General features: G+C 42.8%; 1 protein-coding gene and 1 pseudogene across 5 annotated transcripts in view; both read left to right on the forward strand.

The window, feature by feature from the left end:
- FAM114A1 (family with sequence similarity 114 member A1) overlaps positions 1 to 19,842 on the forward strand; it is a 44,723-nt gene extending 24,881 nt beyond the window's left edge. For all 5 annotated transcript variants that reach the window (XM_077301690.1, XM_077301691.1, XM_077301692.1 and 2 more), the window contains 2 exons: positions 9,962 to 10,015; positions 14,883 to 19,842. In XM_077301690.1, the coding sequence (XP_077157805.1) occupies positions 9,962 to 10,015; positions 14,883 to 14,984 (156 nt within the window). In that variant the 3' untranslated portion in view covers positions 14,985 to 19,842. The remainder of the gene's footprint in view (positions 1 to 9,961; positions 10,016 to 14,882) is intronic.
- On the forward strand, positions 10,705 to 10,777 carry LOC143820078 (U2 spliceosomal RNA; annotated as a pseudogene).
- Positions 19,843 to 24,376: the final 4,534 nt, after the last annotated feature.

The following is a 24,376-nucleotide window of genomic DNA, read 5'->3' on the forward strand; positions in this document are numbered from 1 at the left end:
GAACCAACTCTTCTTCTTCTTCTTCTTCTGTAGCTCTGTCCTCTATCAAATTGTGATAAATACAATTCTCGTTTATCCTCCCTGCTTAAAATGCTTTTTTGTTTTGTTTTGCACACTTGGCACAGCCAGGACCTGCGACCATTTACTGTATTTCAGGTGACTAATGCCTCATTCTTATAAATTAGCTGGGCTGGTGGGACGGCACAGAGAAGCAGTTGCTTTGCTCTTATAATTTGTCATTAATGTGGTGGTGGTGGTGGTTCTCTGTGAAAGAGCAGAACCAGGCACGATGCACTCCAGCTTAAATGATCATACCTTATTAAGTACACATCTGCTGTATTACATAATTTTCTCCCCTCGGAAATAGCTTTGCAAAATGGAATCCTGATTCTGCTCCAAGGGGTGTTGTATTCCTTGAAGTTATGGAGGACCTTCATTTGGAAAGACAGTAATGGATATGGTGGCTCTTTTCACTTTTGTTTGTACTGCAGTGGAACTTTTTGCAGACCTGAAGAACTCCTTAACAGCCATTGACATCTCCTTCAAAGCTGTTTGCACTCACAATTTTTTTTTTACATCATAAAGGCACCACAAGGTGATCTTAGTGTGTGTAGTGATGATGGTTGGTATTCATCACATCACAGCAAAGGACTACACACCAGCCAGCCTACGGTCAAGCAGAGAAGACAGTCTATACTTGTGTTGCTTTCACAAAGCTGCTGCTTTGGGCCATGAGAAGGGAACTGAGGGACCGCCTCTCTGTCTGTGTTCCCCAAGGAGTGCTCTGCTCTGCAAACACTGACCAGCTGGTAGTCCCTGGCCCCAAGGAAGTATGTCTGGCCTCAGTCAGGTCCAGGACATTTTAAGTCCTGGCCCCGACTTGGTGGAATGAGCTCCCAGAGAAGATCCGGGCCCTGACAGAGCTGACACATTTCCACAGGGACTGCAAGATGGAGCTCTTCTGCCACGTTTTTGGTTGGGGCCAGTGATCTTGCAACATCAAATTGTTGTTGTTGTTATGTGCGAAGTCGTGTCCGACCAACCGCGACCCCATGGACAATGATCCTCCAGGCCTTCCTGTCCTCTACCATTCCCTGGAGTCCATTTAAGTTTGCACCTACTGCTTCAGTGACTCCATCCAGCCACCTCATTCTCTGTCGTCCCCTTCTTCTTTTGCCCTCGATCGCTCCCAGCATTAGGCTCTTCTCCAGGGAGTCCTTCCTTCTCATGAGGTGGCCAAAATATTTGAGTTTCATCTTCAGGATCTGGCCTTCTAAAGAGCAGTCAGGGCTGATCTCCTCTAGGACTGACCGGTTTGTTCGCCTTGCAGTCCAAGGGACTCGCAAGAGTCTTCTCCAGCACCAGAGTTCAAAAGCCTCAATTCTTTGACGCTCGGCCTTCCTTATGGTCCAACTTTCGCAGCCATACATTGCAACTGGGAAGACCATAGCCTTGACTAAACGCACTTTTGTTGGCAGGGTGATGTCTCTGCTTTTTAGGATGCTATCTAGATTCGCCATAGCTTTCCTCCCCAGGAGCAAGCGTCTTTTAATTTCTTTGCTGCAGTCCCCATCTGCAGTGATCTTGGAGCCCAGGAAAATAAAATCTGTCACTATCTCCATTTCTTCCCCATCTATTTGCCAGGAATTGAGAGGGCCGGATGCCATGATCTTTGTTTTCTTGATGTTGAGTTTCAAGCCAACTTTTGCACTCTCCTCCTTCACCCGCATCAACAGGCTCTTTAGTTCCTCTTCACTTTCTGCCATTAGAGTGGTATCATCTGCATATCTCAGGTTGTTGATATTTCTCCCTGCAATCTTGATCCCAATTTGTGACTCCTCTAATCCCGCATTTCTCATGATGTGCTCTGCATACAAGTTAAATAGGCAAGGCGACAGTATACAGCCTTGCCGAACTCCTTTCTCAATTTTGAACCAGTCAGTGATTCCATGTTCAGTTCTCACTGTTGCTTCTTGACCTGCATATAAATTTCTCAAGAGACAAATAAGATGCTCTGGTATTCCCATCTCTTTAAGAACTTGCCACAATTTGTTGTGTTCCACACAATCAAAGGCTTTAGCATAGTCAATGAAGCAGAAGTAGACGTTCTTCTGGTACTCCCTAGCTTTCTCCATGATCCAGCGTATGTTGGCAATTTGATCTCTAGTTCCTCTGCCTCTTCGAAATCCTGCCTGTACTTCTGGAAGTTCTCGGTCCACATATTGCTGGAGCCTAGCTTGTAGGATTTTGAGCATAACTTTGCTAGCATGAGAAATTAGTGCAATGGTGCGGTAGTTTGAACATTCTTTGGCATTGCCCTTCTTTGGAATTGGAATGTAAACTGACCTTTTCCAATCCTGTGGCCATTGTTGAGTTTTCCAAATTTGCTGGCATATTGAGTGTAGCACTTTTACTGCATCGTCCTTTAAGATTTTGAATAGTTCAACTGGAATGCTGTCACCACCACTAGCTTTATTGTTACTCAGACTTCCTAAGGCCCATTTGACTTCACATTCCAGGATGTCTGGCTCCAGGTCAGTAACTACCCCATTGTGGTCATCAGGGATGTTAAGCTCGCTCTTGTATAGTTCTTCTGTATAATTTTGCCACCTTTGTTTAATCTCTTCTGCTTCTGTGAGGTCCCTACCATTTTGGTCCCTTATCATACCCATCTTTGCATGAAACGTTCTCTTCATATCTCCAATTTTCTTGAAAAGATCTCTGGTCCTCCCGATTCTATTGTTTTCTTCTATTTGTTTGCACTGTTCATTTAAGAAGGCATTCTTATCTCTTCTAGCTTTTCTCTGGAATTCTGCATTCAGTTGGGTGTATCTTTCTCTTTCTCCCTTGCCTTTCACTTCCCTTCTCTCCTTAGCTATTTGTAAAGCTTCCTCAGACAGCCATTTTGATTTCTTGCATTTCTTTTTCTTTGGGATGGTTTTAGTTGCTACCTCTTGTACAATGTTGCGAACCTCCATCCATAGTTCTTCAGGCACTCTGTCTATCAGATCTAATTCCTTAAATCTATTTGTCACCTCCACTGTGTATTCGTCGGGGATATGATTTAGTTCATACCTGAGTGGTCTAGTGCTTTTCCCTACTTTCTTCAATTTAAGCCTAAATTTTGCAACAAGAAGCTCATGATCTGAACCACAATCAGCTCCTGGTCTTGTTTTTATTGACTGGATAGAACTTTTCCATCTTTGGCTGCAGAGCACATAGTCAATCTGATTTCTGTGTTGACCGTCTGGTGATGTCCATGTGTAGAGTCGTCTCTTGGGTTGCTGGAAAAGAGTGTTTGCTATGACCATTGTATTCTCTTGACAAAATTCTACCAGCCTGTGCCCTGCTTCATTTTGTAGCAACATCAAATAGCACCCCCTTAAAAGAAGCGCCCCCCCCACAAAAACATCCTAATCTGGAAATAGGCCCTTGAATGGGATTGCGCTAGAAATAATAATTTACTGATGCTGCTTCTAGTTACAGATGCAGTTTTTAAATGGTTTTAAAACATTATTTTAACCTATAGCATTGTTATAATTTAATGTTGCGCACCGCTCTGAGCTAGCTTGCTGGGAATCAAATAAGTACTAACTTGACTTTAGCAAAAAATCTTCTGCCTCGCTTTTGGAAAATTGACAAGGATCCCTGTGTTTTACGGCGAGTGTTCTCGAGCTGTGGATTGGAACCCATTTCGGCCATGACTCTCTTCAGAGGAGTGACGCAGGGCAATTTTATACTGAGTCAGACAGCTGGTCTACCAAGGTCAGTAGTGTCCGTTCTGACCAGCAGCACAGTCCCTGGTTGAGGTCTTTTGCATAGTTTGCTACCTATTCCTTGTAACTGGAGATACTAGGGATTAGAGTTGGGACTATCCACAGGCAAAGTCAATGCTCTGAGAAGAATAGTTAGCGTTAGTAATTTGGCAGTGGCTCTTTGGTGTCTCGGGTCAAGATGTTTCGTTGCCAGCTACTGGAGGTGCTGAGGATTGAACCAGGGACTTTCTGAATGCGAACCAGATGCTCCACCAAACAGCCACAGCCCTTCATGAGTCCCAGGAGGGAGGAGGAACAAGGGTTTGCTGAGAGAGACGACTTTGGAGAGATGAGTTGCACATTTGGCAAAATGCCCATGAAAATAGTTCAGTGTTAACTGATCTGAGATTCACATAATTCAGGGAGGGGGAAAGTAGTGCGGAGTTACTTTTCAAATGGGTCTGACTTTGAACCACTGGGATATGGGGAAATGTAGCTGCGGTGCAGTGAATGCATAAGCTTCTGTTAGATCCCCTAAGAACAAGGGACTGGATTAGAAAAGTGTCTGAGCAGAATGGTACAGCACTTCTTTGTCCCTTGTTCAGTCAAGATCTTTATGGCAATCTTTAGAAGACTCCCTTCATCAAAATGGAGCTGCAATCCTGCTGGTTAGGCAGTGTGCATCCAGTGATCATGAGTGCTCTGGGCTTGTTTTCCTGCCTCCAGTCCAAACACTGCTGCAGGATGGCCTTAGAATGCTGTGTTACTCCATGATGGACATGCCCAGTGAATGTTGGTCCTGGATTGTTGAACAGAACTGTCTCCTGGTGTAGTGTTTTACTTTCTCCATTGGTTGCTGGGCTGTGCAACTGAACGCCCATGTATTGTCTTTGCATCACAAATAGGCTGTCTTGAAGAAACACACCAGGTGGAGCAGTGAAAATTACCAGAAAGCATATTTCCACCGTGAAATTTCAGCTGGCTTCCTTTCCGATTATGGAATTTTAAACATGGTGCCAGCGGGCTTTCTTATCTCCCCTGCATCACTCGGCATCTTTGCAGAGTTATTTCCAGAAGTATAATCATACTGTTGTCATTTTAAATAATTTATGACGGCAGGAAGTTACAGGGATTCGTCTGTTTCTGCATTTCCTTAGCATGTGTTATCATATTTCTCTGAGGCAGTCTTGATAAATATTTATGGCAAACCTAAAATTTCACCCTGAAATATTTGATTCCACTTCAAAACTGACGCAAATGTTAGTTTTGACCTTGGTGCTTCTGGATTTCAGGGGTTGGATTTCAAGGGGTTGAACAGGAGGTTGGACTAGATGGCCTGCACGGCCCCTTCCATGATTCTATGATTCATCAGGTTTGATTGAGATGATCATATTTTGTTTTAGTTTAGTTTATTATTATTATAATCCAAATTCAGCATCAGCAATCAGGAATATTGACAATACAAGGCACACATTGAATGCTTAAAAAAGATAATCAGCACAAAAATATACAATTAATAGTGGTAATAAAATTATTAAACACAAGGGTGGCTCATGGGAATTGTAGTCCATGGTCATTTGGAAAGCCAGTCTTGGGCACTCCTGCACTAGACCATGTTCTTATGCCTTATTTAACATGCCACAGTGCAGATTTGGAGCAAGATGATTGCAGACTGACAACATCCTTCAATCATGCCGCACATGCAGTTTTAGTTGCACTTTTTAACACCCTTTTATCAGTTTAAGGTATCTCGCTCCATTTGGTCTAATTGGATTTGATCCTTCACGATGGCTCAGGGTGGGTAGCAACATTTTTTAAAACAATAGAACAGTTTCATAATCCATTACATTAATAACATCATGGATTCCTTGAAATAATTCTAGCCACTTCTGTTCCGGTAGTAGGAGGGTTGATATAGATCAAATATTCAGGCTCAGGTATAATTTGGCTGGTGTTTTGTACAGGAAGGCCAGGAATTCAGCACTCTTTTTAGAGTAGGCCTGGCAGAACAGCTCTGTCTTACAGGCCCTGTGGAACTGTCCAAGGTCCCACAGTGCCTTGATCCTGTCAAGGAGATGGTTTCACCAGGCCGGGCCAGGGCTGTAAAGGGCCTTTGGGGGCCTTAAAGGTAAAGGCTTCCCCTGTGCAAGCACCGAATCATGTCTGACCCTTGGGGTGACGCCCTCTAGTGTTTTCATGGCAGACTCAATACAGGGTAGTTTGCCATTCCCTTCCCCAGTCATTACTGTTTTACCCCCCAGCAAGCTGGGTACTCATTTTACCATGACAATTCTTTTTATTCCTCTACAAATAAGTTTAACACACTGAATATAGAGGAGGAGCTGTTAATGCCTCTATCACAAGATCACCATCCATCTAATGGAGATATATCCCCTAATACATTGGGGATGACAGCCAGTCATACAGCACCCCCTCATTGTGAAGAAACTCCATCTGAGGGTGAGGAGCCAGGCCTGCAGCTTCAAAAAGACTTCCTGTTGAGGTTTATGGGTAATCCGATCCAGTTTTATTTACAGTCATTCAGTCCAAACTTGAAACATACAATTATAGGTGATCACTGTCTGTTAACAGGCAAAACAGTAATAGCTATCTTTCAAAAGCTCAGCCATATTTCTGACAAGCTTGCCACACTTAACAATGCGTTCAGTGCTCTTAATGAGAAAATATGTAATCTCTCACAAGGGAGCGAGGTTCCAAGTATTTCCAAGATAAGCCCCCAGACCTCCAGTTTACATTCAAAGAAGCTGGCAACCCCAAGTATTTTCCCAGGGGAAAGCCATAATCGGGAGGGGGGGGGAAGCGGGCACTATGCCTTCAAATAAACCAAATGGCATTGTACATCTCTAACCCTTTAAATCGAGTTCACCGGGCAAACAAAAGATTCATCCTTCACTCCCTGAGCCAGCTTCTATGTACAGAAAACAGCTTATCGACCTCATAAAAATGGAGAGACTCCCGAACAACCTCAGTGAGTTTACTTTTAGCCTTTGGCCTCTCAATGATTCCTCTCATGCTACTAAACATGCAGAGATTCCTCTCCTCTTTTGAAATTCCTGCCCGTAGAGCTTTCACAGTTGAGATGGTCCACCCACTTCCGGCAAAGAACGTAACCACAGTATCCGAGTCCACTGACCTTGAGTCAGCTGCTTCTGCAGTGTAAATAACAAAGCCACCATGCACTCCTTTGCAACTCTAACCTCTTAAGAGAGACTATTTCATGTGAACATCACCTCCTCTTTGGACAACTTAAAAAACACTTTACAGAATCTTCACTCCACTTCCAATACTGCACCAAAACCAAGGCCAACTCTGTGACTCTGGTAAGAGAAACCTCAATGCAGACTTAACCAAGTCTTCAATTCCAACTCTTATAAGCACTGAAAAAGCAGCCCCAAGAAAAGTACATTATCCAGTGGTACATCACCCATTATGAAGTCCCTTGGGTTGAGTTAACCTGATGAATTCTGTATTCCCTGTTGAAGGAACTATGGATGTCACGTCCGTATTCATTTCTGTTTGACAAGACATGCCAGAAGATGTGTTCCACATCAAAAACTTCTAATAATACATATGTAACAGATATTCCTGTTTTTTGAAGTTGTGTATTTGTACCTGAATATAGAGCCTCTTGTGGCGCAGAGTGGGAAGGCAGCAGTCATGCAGTCTGAAAGCTCTGCCCATGAGGCTGGGAGTTCGATCCCAGCAGCCGGCTCAAGGTTGACTCAGCCTTCCATCCTTCCGAGGTCGGTAAAATGAGTACCCAGCTTGCTGCTGGGGGGTAAACGGTAATGACTGGGGAAGGCACTGGCAAACCACCTTGTATTGAGTCTGCCATGAAAACACTAGAGGGCGTCACCCCAAGGGTCAGACATGACTCGGTGCTTGCACAGGGGATACCTTTACCTTTACCTTTATTTGTACCTGAATATAAAATATAAAATGAGGATAATCCCTCAGTCCTGTTGAAGTCAATCATGTTCTTGCCACAATCTTATGTGGTATAGTGGTTAAGATTAGTGGCTTCTAACTGGGTTTGATTCCCCACTCCTCCACATGCAGCCAGCTGGGTGACCGTGGGCTAGTCATAGCCCTGAAAGTGCTGTTCTGAAATAACAGTTATGTCAATACTCTCTCAGCCCCACCTACCTCATAGGGTGTCTGTTGCAGGGAGAGGAAGGGAAGGTGATTGTAAGTCACTTTAAGACTCCTTCAGGCACTGAAAAGTGGGGTATAAAAACCAACTCTTCTTATATGGAATAATTTTTTCCAGGTATGCAATTAATTTATTTTAAGACTTATAACAAGGCCAAAAAATAGAAGTAAGAGGACCATATAAATTGGAAGATTTAGAGTAGATGAGGTTCCTCAGATTAATAGCATCGCTACAGAAGTGCTACACAGTTCAGATATTCAATAACTACCTTGTAACTCTGGCCTTGCCATGACAAGTCAGCAGTTATTCAGGGACGGTAAGTGTCTCTTGTCTTTTATGGCTATAGATTTCCTTCACACCATGTGCACTAAGCATTGATTCCAGCAGTCAATATTGTTTAATAGACAATCTTTTTGTTTGTTTGTTTTGTTTTGGTGATGTATATACCAGCACAAAAAGAAGGGCATCTACTACATTTAATTAATTATGACTGATACTGACTTTTTTTTCTTTTTCATCCTCACTTTCATATCTGTTTTGCAGTCTTTCAGCATCAGGGCTGGGTTAATCAAGGTTGTCATTTATTTATTTATGAGATGCATAGTGTCTTCAGGGTGCACGGTTCTTTAATGAATAACAACACAAGGCAGTGGAGTTGCCAGCTCTGAATTGGGGAATACTTGGAGACTTAAGGGGTGGAGCTGGAAGTGGGCGGGATTTGGAGTGGGGAGGGACCTCAGTATGTTGTAATGCCGTGGAGTTCACCCCTCGGAGCAGCCATTTTCTCCAGGGGAACTGATCTTTGTAGTCTGGAGATTACCTGTAATTTCAGGGGATCCCCAGGTCCCATCTGGAGACTGGCATCTGTAGAAGGCAAGTTCCTGCCCTGAGAAACTTACAGTCATAAAAACCTGACATAGGAGAAGCAACACTAGAATGGAAGGAGGGAGGATTGAAGCATAAACAGAGGAAGAATGTGTTTCCGTTCAGTCACAAGGAACTGTTGGGATATTTGGTTAATTCAGCAGAGTTTGCCCAGTCATAGAAGCGTGATATTGAGTGCACTAAATACATCTCCCAAGAGGGATATTGCTGAAAGTAAAACTTGCATTTATTCAGTTAGATTCAGTTCACATTCAGGTGGCAGTGGAAAGGAGAGATAGAAGACTAGACCAAAGAATATTTTTCCCCAACTCAGGAGGCCAGCTAATCTGGCATCAAAAGTATGGGAGTCTGAAGCTGTTGTTTCTACAGGAGAAACCTGTAGAGAGGTGCGACACCATGCAGAGAATGGGGAAGAACAAAGAATACAGGTTAAGCTCCCAGGTTAAGATGAAGAGAGAGAAACATTGCATTCAAGGAGATCATATTTATACACAATTACAAGTGTTATATTGCCTTCCAATGACCAGGTATGCTGAGTAGGGCCCCAAAGTAAGGGAAGGTTGTTGGTTTATTGAAAGGTATTGTATTCTGTTGAAAACACTGAAGTTTGTTCGCAGGTAAATTGTCCCCTTCATTTTGACTCTGGACTGGGTCCAGTGGCTTAGCCAGCATCTTGTAGTGGTTAAGAGGGGCAGCTTCAAATCTGGAGAACTGGATTTGATTTCCCACTCCGCCACATGGAGTCATCTGGATGACCCTGGGCTAGTCACAGATCTCAGAGCTCTCTCAGCCTCGCCTACCTCACAGGGCGTCTGTTGTGGGGAGAGGAAGGGCAGGTGATTGGAAGCTGCTTTGAGGCTCCTTTGGGTAGTAAAAAGCAGGATGTAAAAACCAACTCTTCTTAGAAGACATCTTTGACTCCTCAACCGCCCCCTTTTCTTTGACAATGATCCTTTCCGCAAGGGTCTGTCAACTTTATTTGTACTTTTTCCAGTACTTATAATAATTGTATTTTATGTTTCATCTTGAATGTATGTCCATTTATTGCCACAGTGCCTTCAGAACATCAGGGGTCTCAGCTGGCACGTTATTGATTTCTTAGCATCGTTGTAGGATTAAACCTTGTCCATGTTTTCGTTTTAAACAGAGTGACAAAAAAGCTGAGGTCCTTAACCCAATGGTCAATAGTGTACTATTAGAGGTAAGCCGATTGCTACTTTATACGAGAAATCACTTTGCGGTCATTTTCAAACGAGACTACGCATGCATTTATGTGCCTACAAAGTGCCATAAAACCGAATGGTTATATCAGTGTAATTCTGTGCTATTTCATAAACAGCCTTGCTTCACACGTCTGTCAGCCATCTGCAAAAGTTTAGTAATGGTGCTCTTGTTCCATTTCCTGAGGCCTTTTAGGAACGTTTCTAAAACAGAGGTGAAATGCATCTTCCCAGCTGTTTTATAATGTTTGAAAAAGAGTGGGGCAGATTAACAATTTACATTAAACTCAGCAAGTTTGCTTTGCTTCCTTGTTCAAAAAATACATTGCATTAGTGCTGGCATTAAATGATGTTTTCCTCTTCATAAAGAATCAGATCTTTTCTCTAAACTGCAACTTCCAGCCGGCCCTTCCTTCAAAAAGCTAACTGTCCTTTCTGTTATTTCTGAGTTAAAATATTCTTATGAGCTCTCCTGGAAGTTCCCTGATCTTATTTATTATATAGTAATTTATTTACAGAATTTATATTCCACCTTTCTGCCCAATCAGGGTCAACAAGGTAACTAGCTGTTAAACTAACAAGCTTTCTCAACCAGGGTTTTGTGAAACTCTGGGGTTTCCTGAATGGATGGGAATGAATTAATTTGTTTTTGTTTTTTAATTTGTTAAATATCGCTTCTCGGCCTTTTGGCTAAGATCAAGTGTAGTAATTTGTTAAATATTTAGCACACAATATGACCATACATGATCATGCTGACCCGCCCCCTTCCCAGTGGCCAATGGTAGGTCTAGAGGAGGAGGGCAGGAAAGGGACCCCAGGTGGGCATGTAAACAGCTTCCCAACCATATACAGCACAATTGCACCATTTCTGGGGTTTCTCAAATTGTGATTAATGTTTAATGGGTTTCTCAATGGTACAAAAATTGGAGAAAGGCTGAATTAAACTAAGAACATTACACTGCTATCCTAAAACCAATTTAAAACCAGAAGTCATTCCACATCATAATTCCTGGTACCCATGTTCACGATGCACTCGCTATCTGATTGGCCCTCAGGGATGTCACTTGCCCCCCTGAGGATCAAGCAGATAGGGGACGCCCTACGACCAACCGCCTTTACCTCGTCATACCACGCTCAGGAAGAGCCGGCAGTCAGGTGAGCCAGCCAACCTCAAGTGGTTGAGCTGCAGGCCAGCCAGCCCCAGGGAGGCCAGGCCTCAGCAACAGCAGCCCAAATCAGGGGGGGAGGGGATTAGGAAAGGCCCCCCAGCCCAAACAGCCCCGCCACCTCCCTGGCCTTTCCACTCCTGTATAGAGCTTGTTGTATTTTTCAATACCACAGGCTTTTTTTGCTAGTACATCTATAATGCACAAATTTATTTGGTGATTGCACAGGAAATTATGCCGGTGGTGTAGAAGCTGGCCCTAAGTTATCTTCTTCCCACACCCTTCCTCTCCATTTTTCACCTCGAAACCTGTAGTTCTTCACTTCAGTGTACAGGATTCAGACAACACGTGAATTAGCACACCCATTGGGACAGGGTCCAAGTGAAGCTGTTTCTTGCATGCCTTGGAAGTGGCATTTTCTGAGCCATCAACCACTATTTAAAGTTTCCAGGAAAGCTGGGAAAGCCTGCGAGGGGCAGTTATAATATAATGCAATGCAGTGCAGTGCAATTCAATTCAATTCTTAACAATAATTTTTTTTTAAATGTGTCCTGTATCCAATGGAAGCATCCATGTTGCATAATGCATTTCTGAAAGTTTCCCTTGAAACCCCTGATATCAAACCATAAAGTCTTTCCACCCTTCTTGACTCAGCAATATTTTGAACACTCGGTTGGGTTGTTCCAGGTTTATTTCCCCATTTTTAAGGCTGATTGCTTTTGTACTGCTCTAATGGGAGTGCTGATTTTCATCTTGCTTTAATTTCTTTTAACACCCTGTGTGCTCCGTGTCCTTAGAAGGAAAGCAGCAAACATAGACAGCCTAAGAAGTGGGGGGGAAATCCTGGCTAAATGCCTATGCAACTCAGTCACTGTTTTCTGCATTTTGGGTACCTGCATCTCATTCTGACTTAGCAGAAGAATTTATGCTGCAAGACCCAAATGGATTAGTGTTATTTCAGCACAATCTTAAAACACCAACAGATAATTCCAGATTTAATCCCCGATAATTCCCTCAAAGGATTTGCATGCAACTACAAAATAAGTTTTTGCATGAATATTCTTTACTTGGCTCTTCAAGGTCAATTCATGGTTAGGATGGAAAGATGTCTGGCAGAGATTTTGCCTTCTATTGGGTCTTGCAGCACCTTAAATATTAACAAATGTATCAGGACATAATCTTTTGTGACCCCCATTGGCATGAAGCTGTAACCTGAGTTGTCAGATAAATATATATATATCAGTATAAATGTATACAGTATAAATGTATATATCAGTCATCTTCCTGTCTCTAGTCCAGCCTTTTTCAACTTTTTGTACCATTGAGAAACCCCTGAAACATTCTTCAGGCTTTGAGAAACCCCAGAAGTGACACAATCATGCAGATAGATTCAAATGAGTAGCTGTGTTGATCTGAAGTAACACAATAAAATCAGAGTCCGGTAGCACCTTTAAGACCAACAAAGATTTATTCAAGGCGTGAGCTTTCGAGTGCAAGCACCCTTCGTCAGACTATGATCTTCTTTCATGACAGGGAATATATAGCAAAAATCAGTTCTGTTACATCTGTGTCACAACCAGATACAACAATCATGCAGAATATGGTTGGGAAGTAGAGCTATGGACACACCCACTTGGGGCCCCTTCCCTTCCCACTCACTCCAGGCCCGTTATTGGCTATGGGGGGGGGGGGTCAGCATGACCATATCATGCACTAAATGTTTAACAAAACGATACACAAATTAACTCCCACCCATTCGAGTAAACCTTCAAGGGTCATCAAGAAACCCCAGGATTTCACACAACTCTGGTTGAGAAAGGTCACTAGTTACACCGTCAATTACAGCAGTATTTTACTATATATTTTGGATCTTTTGTCAATACATATTCTTATATGATGGCATTTAGATGATATCACAATATCGGATTTATATCTCAAATTTAATATTATTATTTATTGCAGTGGTCCTCAACCCCCGGTCTGGAGACCGGTACCGGTCCATAGATCAGTCGGTACAGGGCCGCGGCTCATTCTCCTCCCCAACTGCTGCAATGCCACTCTGCCACTGGCTCACAAAGAGAGAGCTGCCCCAAGCTGCTGGCAGCGCCCCCCAGTGGGCGGCGGGAAGTCAGGGGTGCCAGTGGGAAAGCAAGCAGAGCAGGGGCTTAGGCGGTGACGTCCCTCGGCAAAAGCCACCCCCCCCCCCAGGCCTCAGTAAAATTGTCAAGCGTTAACCAGTCCCTGGTGATAAAAAGGTTGGGGACCATTGATTTATTGCATTTGTATTCTGCCCTTCCCCAGGGGTCTCAGGGCAGATTCCGTATAATTAAAACATACAATAGTATAAATATAAAAGGAAGAACAATTTAAAACATTATTAATTTAAAATCCAGAACTTATAGCTTGAACTAATCTGCCTGACCACCTCCTGCTTAGAGGGGAGAAGGGGTCCCAGATATGGGTACCAAAAGCTTTTGATTGGATGTAGTTTGGTACTTAGGCAGTTAGGTGAGGAGGTCAGCGGGATTTTAGATGTAAATTTTTATTGCCGCAGCCCTAGGCCTGGCAGAACAGCTATCTTGTAAGCACTGCGGAACTCTCCGAGGTCCCGCAGGGTCCTGATGTTACCAGGAAGAGCGTCCCACCAGATGGGACAGAAAAAGCCCTGGTCTTGGTTGACGCCAATGTCATTTCTTTAGAGCTGGGGATCCTCAGCAGATTCTGGTCATTAGATCTTAGTGTCCTTTGGGGGACGTAGCAGGAGAGGTGTACCCTTTTTCTTAAATGTATCCATGATGATAGTTGCAGGAAAGACCAGTAGCATATAAATCTATATTTATGGGAACTCACACATACATGGCCACTTAGTTACATGTGTATGACCGTTTATGCACTGGAGGTTTCATGCCGAGCTGCAGGCTGGAGTTTTAGTCGTGGTAGGTTGCCCCATTTCTTCTTGCACCCACATGGGGGAGCATTTGTACCAGTGTGCTCATCCGCCCCTGATTTGTGCTCTTGCACAGGAGCTGGGGCAGTGAAGTTCCCATTGCGTAAACTGTCTATGTGTGCAGAAACTGTCCTAACAAGGGTCATCAGACAAACATGAAATGAGATTTGTGTTTGTTGTGTTTCTCTCAGTGATCGCCAGTGGTGGCGCTGCCCTAATTTGAAAGCAGCTTCCACTTATTTCAAGCTGAGCAACGTTAGACCATTAATAAGATGAGAATGGCAATAATATTTTGTTTTAATAATTTTTGCTGTTTTAATTTATAACATACTACTTTTATAACTGCTGATTATCCATGTATGCATTTGTTATTGTACTTTTTTTTACTTTGCTGGTCTAAGACTAGATCAACAAAATCAGAGTCCAGTAGCACCTTTAAGACCAACAAAGATTTATTCAAGGTGTGAGCTTTCGAGTGCAAACACTGAGGAAGAGTGCTTGCACTCAAAAGCTCACACCTTGAATAAGGTGGACTAGATGACCCATGAGGTCCCTTCCAACTCTATTATTCTATTATTCTAAATCTTTGTTGTTCTTAAAGGTGCTACTGGATTCTGATTCTGTTGTGCTACTTCAGACCAACATGGCTACCCATTTGAATCTAAGACAAGATGAATTTATTATTACTACAATAAAAACAATATGTTGCTGACAGGTATTTTCTTTTCTCTTTAGGGCTGCAACAGCACCACTTACATACAGGATGCTTTCCAGTTATTGCTTCCAGTTCTCCAGATGTCCCATATCCAAAGCAACTGTTTGAAATTACAACAGTGACCATCTCCTACTACGAAGGACCATCAGTCTAATCTCCTGGTGGTGTTTGTAACCCCAAAGTAAAGCTGATAGCATACGAAGGAGCCGTTTAGGAACACAAAATGCAATTTTGCACGTCAGATAACACTTTTGTATTTAGCTAGAACTGTTTAAATACTTTATTACTCCTTTTTTCCCCCAGTTCTAGTATTAATTTAAGGTAAAATCATGTTTAGTTCAGTTGTGTATTTACTTTAAACGTTGCTAAAGTAAGTAACTTACATTCTAATTTGAAAATTTGCACCAGCCTGTGTGCCTGCCAACACCAGAGAAGTATCTCTTGCTGCAGAATTAGTATCCCAGAGTTGAGTACTATCCATAGTTGAGTACTGTTAACTTGAGGTATTTGCTTCCTGCTGGCAGAATCTGAGAATTGATGAGATTGTAGAGTAAGACCACTTGTTAAAAATCCAGATGAGGCAATTTTACCTATCTTCTGCATGCCAAAAAATATATGCATGCAAGTAAAGAAAGGAAAAATATGGCAGTGTTGCCTTTCCCATCACCCACTACCTGATCCTTCTTGCTGAAGTTGCCAGGGATCATACCTGGGAGCTTCTGCATGCAAACGGATGCTCTGTCATGCCTAAGTTATGGCCCCCTACACAAAACATGAACACAGATATAATCAAGCCATTTCTTTATGTCACAATACCATGAGTCCTTGCAGAGTTTCTTTTGTAGATGATAGTCTACAAGGGAAAGCCATAACTTATTTATATTGCCCAGAGACTAGCATAAATCAATGATGTCATTGGGTCAGGCCCCTGACTGATCTCTGGGGGGTATTGCAAGGTCAACACAGGAACATCTGCACTTCCTGGTTTGGTTCAAACTTCCAATATCACCACTTAATGGCAATCGCCAATATGTAAGTGGCTATCGCATGACACTTTCTACTCATCCTGTGCATACTTCCATCGTTGTTCTCCCCTTCAAAGTTTTGAGGTGGGAAACACTGGTGTAGACACAGCAATAGTATGTGCATGTCTATAGTGTGATGCTGCTTTCACAAACCTTTTAAGACTAGTATTTTGCCAGACCATTTATTTATAATAGAGAAGAATGGTTTTTTGGATAGAGAAGAATGGTTTTTTGGATACTCTTTGTTTTACTACCCAAAGGAATCTCAAAGCAGCTTACAGTTGCCTTCCCTTCCTCTCCCAACAACAGTCATCCTGTTAGGTGGTGAAGCTAAGTGGGCTCTGAGAGTACTGTGACTGGCCCAAAGTCACCCAGCTGGCTTCTTATAAAGTAGTAGAGAATCAAACATGGTTCTCCAGATTAGAGGCCACCACTCTTAACCGCTATGCCAAAATGGCTCCCAGTTGTAGCTGTAGTTTCAAGAAGAGATTGTCAAGAAAAGAAAATGGTTTGCAAGGCATCATATAATGTTGAGCCTTCCATTAATTCCATTTAACAAGAAGAACTCTCATTTTGTTGAAATAGAAAATAGAACTGTTGTGCATGAAGGTCTCACAAGTAGGCTTTTGCTACAAAATTAATCATAGATTCCATATGCTGGTAAATAATCCCCCCTGGTCTAATGAGCTCCTTCAGCACAGAACATACAGAGTTAATGCAGAAGGAGCAAAGAAAATGGATTGCCTTAATAGGGATGATCTTTAAACTAAAGGTTTTTGCAGGAATACGTTTGTAAGCCTTGGGGGATATGTTAAAGAGATGGTAAGATAATTGTTTAAAACAGTGGGTTGCTTACTTGACACAGTCCTTTCTACAGATTTTGCCCAAATGACTTAAATTATGCATGTAGAAGGCTACTGCTTTGTCCTTTAGGGAAACAAGTAACTTAGCTGCTACTCTGAACAAAAGACAAAGCAAATTCTCTCACCACTTGATACCTAAATTTCAGTTACTCTGCGAACTACACAGTCTAGGATGAATATTATTCAAATCAACCACTCAGCATTGGATCACAGTGCTTTCGCTGCATTGTAGTGGCCATTTACAACTGGACTATTGCACAAATAATGTGTAATGGAAGCACAATGTCCAATGATATGTGGATGCAGCATTGATTTGACAAATCGCTTGAAACTGTATTTGGAGAAGGAGCACCAAGCCATGACCAATCCCTGAACCCTTGTTTATCTTATGGCTGCACTGGGTGAAAGTCATCATTGGGTTGATAGGCGTGATGCATACAACTTTAAAGTAACTAGCAAAATTCCCATTTGTGTGGATTGGGGGAAGAATACTTCTGCTTTTTTCTCTCAAATTTTGATTTTAGCCTTTCTTCAGTGTTTATTCCTTGAATAGTGGTCTTCTAAAGTCACATTGGAAGACAATCTCTGCTAATTTTCAGTTCATTTGCAGATTTTGCCCCGACTTTTTCATTTGAAGATCTTGCTTTATAAAAGCAATCCTGAACTTGTTTTATGGGAAAACCAGTTTTTTTTTAATGTGAAAACATATTATGCAGCAGCCATAAAGAAAATCTTATGCAACAGAAATCCATTACAGAAATAATCATTTTGACATAAGAATGATTTGACATTAAAAAATTGAATTTTTTTAAAAATTAGAAATTCAAAAACTATGAAGTTTTAATGTTTGATATTTTCACATAGATCTTACATGACAATGCTAGTCTCACAACTTTTTCGCTTATTAACTAATATTTTGTTTGGGATCTTTTTTTGTTTACAACGTCCAAAACTATCCTTATGCGTCTCCTTTTCACTTCCATAGAGATTCTGCGGAAGAGAGTTCCAGTTGCTTCTGGCCTTGGTTTGTTTTGCTCTTTTAAAATGTTAATTGGCTTGCTCTCCACAAAAAGAAGAAATGTTAACGGATACTTTCAAATGTACAGGGATCCCTGGGGATGGCCTCAATGCTAAAGAATGCTGCCTGTCTGCCTGAAGTAGGACATTTAGGGAATGCCAGAGGAGAGCACACCTGTATGTCTCTGGGGCTAGCAGGTGAGGGTACCTGTGTCCAACAGGACTTCAAGCCAAAGAAACTGGAAGGCAGCTGGTGAATCAGTTGCAGGCGAAAGACAGAGTGCCAAACAGGAAGAGTTGTGAAGCTTGCAGAATGTGTGTTACAATGAAGAAATGTTTGAGAGATTCCTTGATGAGTGGAGGAAATAATTTGGCCAGTGAGGACAATTCCAAAGTGTGGTGGACTGCAGGCCTTCCTTCTGCACCTTGTATACAATAGGTGCTGGTGCTGGATGAGTGCTATAAAACGTCCCCTTATGTTGTCTAAGGCCAAAGGTGGGAAATGAAGGCATTATTCAGGAGACCCAAATACTCTCCAGAGAAGTTTTTATTGCTGTCGTAAGTGGAAAGGACTGCCAAAACTTCTGCCTTTTGGAAATAAAGGGTTGTGGAAAGGATTGAGAGTGTGATCGGGTAGGGTGGAGGGAATTAGGCATGATCAATTGTAGAGGTAGCTGTCAAAGATCACAGGATGTCCCTGGACCATGCATTAGATATAGACTGATCAAGAGAAACCCATTTGGAACCAGGCTTACTTTTAATTGTTGCAGGGAGAGCCATGGAGCAGGTGGAGGAAATGGAAGGAATCTCCTCCAAATGTAACAATTCCAGATGGGTAAGAATAAGGGTGAAACTATACAATACGATTTTTCAGCCGTTGGGTCCAAGGAATTGTTGGAAGCCACACTGCTAGATTCAAGTGAATAGCCACGTCGATCTGAAGTAGCAGAACAAAGTTGGCATCCGGTGGCACCTTGAAGACCAGCATAGTCTTATTCAAGGTGTAAGCTTTCATGTGCATGCGCACTTCCTCAGACAATGAAATGGGAAGTATTAATATGTACAGGGTCAAATAGCAATAAATTAGTAAACAGCATATTGAAGATATTTAATAGACATTTATGCTGAATCTGTTGAATATTTTCATCACACTGTTTGTTAACTTACTCTTCCTATATGTATGGACTGGTAATTCCCATTTCATTATGTCTGAGGAAGTGTGTAGGCACACAAAGCTTACACCTTGAATAAAACTTGGTTGGTCTTCAACATGCCCTTGGACTCAAATTGTGTTCTGGAAGCTGTGCTGTTTGTAATTTTTTAAATGCTGTTTTCAACTGTGTCTCCCAGTGTTGAAATAACCTGGGAGTGGAGGAAGACAGGATCTGTAATACCTAGCCTGGGGACTCTGAATTCCTGCTGCTAAGTAACCCCATCCATTGCAGAAAGTCATTAGGATAAGTTATATGCGTATCACTCATTTTGTAAAGAGGATTTAACTTATTTGCTTTTATTATGTACCTCAGTGGTCCCCAACCTTTTTATCACTGGGGACCGGTCAATGCTTGACAATTTTACTGAGGCCTGGGGGGGGTAGTCTTTTGCCGAGGGACGCCGCCACCTGAGCCCCTGCTCCACTTGCTTTCCCGCTGACGCCACTGAATTCCCACCACCCACTGGGGGGCGCTACACAGTGCCACACCGAGGGGGAGCCCCAGCCATGGTGGCCGCTGGAGAGCACCAAAGGTGAGCCAGCGGCAGAGTGGCAGGGCAGCCCCCGAGGCAGCAGCTGGGGAGGAGGATGAGGGGGAGCCGCAGACCGGTACCAACTGATTGACGGACCGGTACCGGTCTCTGGACCGGGGGTTGGGGACCACTGATGTACCTTATTCATATATAGAAGTTCTCCTTTGTGCCTTAACACCCATTACAATACAGTATGGATAATTTATAAGAATTTTATAAAAGGAAATTTGCATTGCTTAGATCAACTTCCCAAATGGGGAAGCCATTTTTACTAAATTGTACAACCAAACGTTTCTTTTTCTACATGTAATAAATAATTGGAAGCGTTACTGTCTGTGATTTATTTTTAAATTAATGCTGTTTTTAAAGTGAACGTCAGCACCATTTTTAATACCATCAGGGTTTGGAGCAAATTTTAAAACATACCTGCTAAGCTGTGATTCATGAGGTCTGCTCAGGATCCCTCTGGTCTGTTCAATGGGGCATACTCCCAATAAAGTAAATTTAGGATTGCACTTAAAGCTCAGGGATGAGCTCCACCCAACCTTTTTTATGGTAGAAAATGGAAAGGGAAGGGAGTTGCTTTCCCACCAAAAAGCCCTGCCAAGGATTGTGGGGTGTTCAGGGGACAAAGGGAATTTGTCCAAATTTGGACTAAAGCTGGCTGGATCCAACCCCCAAGATGCGCATAGAAGGTCTTACCAATACCTAATACTGAGAGCTAGCTTGAGAGGTTAAGATAGGTGGCCTCTAATCTGGAAAACCAGGTTTGAATTCCCCACTTCACATGCAGCCAGCTTGGGCCAGTTGCAGTCCTGTTAGAGCCCTCTCACCCCCACCTACCCACCTATCTCACAGGATATCTGTTGTGAGGAGAGGAAGGAAAGGCGATTGTAAGCAGCTTTGAGGCACCTATGGTTAGTAAAAAGCAGTGTACAAAAAAAAACAGCTCTCAACTGTGGCCAATAACAAAACATACAATTAAAGTTTGAGTCCACTGGTACCTTTAAGGCCCAACAAAGTTTTATTCTGGGTATAAGCTTTTACAGGCACCTATGAATGACATCCAAAGGCTTTCCCACTGTTTTCATAAGAAAATGAAAATGCAGAAACAGCCATTTAAACTTTGCCCTAGATTTGTTTAATGAATATATTAAAACATTTTTAAAAAACAGAACGTGCATCATGTTCCTTATGAAATTTTAAATGGATGGAGATGGGATATACAGGAATGAGAGAAGCAATTTCCAACACTGGAAGGAAAAGCCATATAAATGGAAGGGACTGATGTTATGAAGTATTAATAGGATGCTAAATTGCTACATATCAAATTTGCAATGGGCAGTTTACAATCTGTTCATCCTGATGGATTTAACACAGGGGAGTCTGAAACCCTGGCTCGGCAATTTCTGTCTGCTGCTGGAAATTTATGGTGGAAATGTATCCACAAATAATGTCTTGGTACAGAATGAATTTGGGACCCAGCTCTGCCCAAACAGCTCCATTATGTACTCGGGAGCAGTAATGAATCGAAAGCAAGGGAAAGTTGCCGTTGAGATAATGAGTTTGAATACTAATGGCTTTGAAGAGTGTAAAAATAGGATTGCAATTTATCAGGCATTACCAAATCCATTTGGTGTCTCTGAGGAGCTTTCTTTTTTTTTTTTTAATGATTTCGTCGTTTTACAGCCAAGTTGGTGTAGTGCTGCATTTCACCCTAATATTCTAAGAATTGCATGCAAAAACTATCTGAACAATGGTACAAAGCAGTACAAACTGCGCTGGACCACTGGTCTATCTAGGACAATATTATCCACTGACTGGTGAGACGGCCACTTCCAGTGAGAATAGTCATTCCTAACAGAGATCCTATAATTGAAGATTCCAGGAACTGAATCTGAGACCTTCTGTGTGAGCTCTTCTCAGAAGCTACAGCCCCTTTCCAGATGAGATGGAACTTTTCTCTCCTTGAGTCCAATCCAGAGATGATGCGACAAACTGTAGGTCCTGACCATGTATGGTCTCAGATTATTAGACCAGATTATTAGAACACACAAAGTAATGGTTACTTTCCATAGCGCAGAAGTCTATGTACATGGAGATACTCTACATTTACAATGGCCACCAAATTTCAGTTATGGTGAGAACACCTTCTTTTCTAATATTATACAGTTTTATAGGCCATCACTATAATCCATATACCAAGTGAGTTTGGCATGGTGAGTTAGTTGCTTGCTATCTCATGAATCCACCTCAGTTATCCCATGATAGTTCCCCATCATTTTTTTGACCTTTAGCTAGGTATGAATGTTAACATTATTTTCCCAGAGAAGGCAGTATTCATTATTGGTTGGCCGTAGGGTTCTTTCCAAACAATTTGAAAGAACAAGGACTACCTTAGCCCTTTGTGTCTATGGTTCTTTTAAAACATTGACATCTACATCTTCCCTTAGGAGCCTTGCAATGGCTTATGACAGCCGTTCTCAGCTTTTTTACCGTTGAGAAACCCCTGAAATATTCTTCAGGCTTCAAGAACCCCCAGAAGTGGTGCGATCATGCAGAATATAGCTGGAAAGCATACCTATGTAGATGCCCATCCAGGGCCCTTCCCCTTCCCACCCCCTTCAGGCCCCTCATTGGCAATTTTTGGAGGGAAGGAGGGTCGACATGACCATCATAAGGTAAAGGTAACGGTAAAGGTATCTCCTGTGCAAGCACCGAGTCATGTCTCACTCTTGTGGTGATGCCCTCTAGCGTTTTCATGGCAGACTCAATACGGGGTGGTTTGCCAGTGCCTTCCCCAGTCATTACCGTTTACCCCCCAGCAAGCTGGGTACTCATTTTACCGACCTCGGAAGGATGGAAGGCTGAGTCAACCTTGAGCCGGCTGCTGGGATTTAACTCCCAGCCTCATGGGCAGAGCTTTCAGACTGCATGTCTGCTGCCTTACCACTCTGCGCCACAAGAGGCTCTTATATACATGGTCATATCATCTGGCAAATGTTTAACAATTTTTTTAAAATATATTTAAAAATTTATTCACTCCCACTCATTCAGGAAACCATTCCAGAGCTGTAAAAAAACAATGACTTTGTAATGTGTCGATTGTCCCTGGGATCAAAATAGATCTTTGCATTGCTGTAAAAATGTTTTGTGGTCATCCTTTTTGTATTTTGTATGTTTATCAGTTTGAGTCTCATGTCATGTCAGCTGCCTGCATACTGTCAGTTCAGGACAGGACACTAACTTAAGCAGTAGTGTACCAACTCTATTTTGTGCCTGGGGCAAGTGAGTGGGTGGAGCTTGGTGATGCGCAGGCCAGGGGTGGAGCCTTCACTGAGAAATGCCCACTTGAAAACAACTTCCTCCCCTGTGTCCGACATCCCAACACTGCCACTGAGGATGGTGGCAGAGCAGCCAATCACCCCAGGCCATGGGTCCCTCAGCTTGTCCCTGCTGTATCAAAGGGGAGGGGATGGGGGACTTGTGGTCATCAGAGGAGGCCCATACTGACACCCATACCGAGGGAAGGCTGTAGGGATTTGTGCCAGGCAGCCAACGGACCCTGTACAGTCCAACACGAGCATTTGCCATGCCCAGCCTTGGGTCCACAGTACCTGGGGGCCAGGCTACTCACAGCCAGCATGGACACTACCAAACTGTCCTCTGCCTGCTAGGGCAAGCATCACTGGGTGCAGGTCAGTTTGGACACATGGCTCCCACCACCCATAGGAGCTTGATAGGGCCCAGTGTACCCCCATTAAGTATGAGTTCCGGTCACCATACCTTAAATTCGCTATAGAACTTAAGTAGACTCAGATTGTAGCTTTAAGCATACACAGGCCAACTCTTACCTTAGGAAGTCAACAAGAGCTTCACTTTCTATATAAGTTTGGCTCTTCTTAGCATCTCAGTTGGGAAATACCCATAGATTGGGGGGGCAGAGTCTGGAGAGGGTGGGGTTTGGGGATGGGAGGGACCTCAGTAGGTTATAAAGCCAGAGATTCCACCTTCCAAAGTAGCCATTTTTCTCCAGGGAAACTGATCTCCGTAAGGCCAGTTGTAATTCCGGGAGATCTTCAGCCATCACCTGGAGCCTCACAACCCCATCCTTGTGGCAGACCTTTTCAGTGACACTAAAAGTACATACTGATTTTGTTTCTTCACAGGATCTCTAGCTCATAGGGTTGCCAACTGACCGGAGAAAAATCCCCTGTCCCTGTAATAGAGGCTGAATGGGATGTTATTTACTTTCTTGTCATGAAAAGGTTCAATTGCACATTTGTAACCATTCAGTCTGTGTTAAGGGGACAGAATTTTGCTTTTCCTCCAGCCTGATAGGTAATATGACTCAGTTCCTTTTTCACAGCCGGGCACTGCAAGGCCTTCTGCCTGCTGCCCATCTCCTTGAACCATGTTCACCTCTGGAATTCTATTAGCCCCACTAATAGAGGTATTTCTATTTGTGTCATTCATTCAACAGGCCCACCAGTGCCCTGCAAACAATACCTGCCCAATTTCCTTCCTGAGTACATTCCATCAACAATTCATTTGCATTTCAAAACAAGTCTCATTAGTGGGCTCATTAGCCAATCCGACCCATTCTTTCCCCCTGGGAGTTCAGCTGCTGTCAAAAAATAGCTGTCAGCAAGATCACCGACATGCAGGTCCGTATGTGGTATTCCAGGAGGGGAAGAAAGGAGCCAGGATTGGTGCTCAAGTGTTTCAGGGGCAGAGAAGGTTTAACAGACTCAAAGATGAGTTTATTGATCAGTCTCACTGCCCTGGAACAATATTGATTGTATTTTCTTCCCATTTAACTGCTCCTGAGACATATTTTCAAGTTAATTACCCCCACTACCC

This window comes from Paroedura picta, chromosome 10, assembly GCF_049243985.1.
Source record: "Paroedura picta isolate Pp20150507F chromosome 10, Ppicta_v3.0, whole genome shotgun sequence".
In the NCBI taxonomy this organism is placed as follows: domain Eukaryota; kingdom Metazoa; phylum Chordata; class Lepidosauria; order Squamata; family Gekkonidae; genus Paroedura; species Paroedura picta.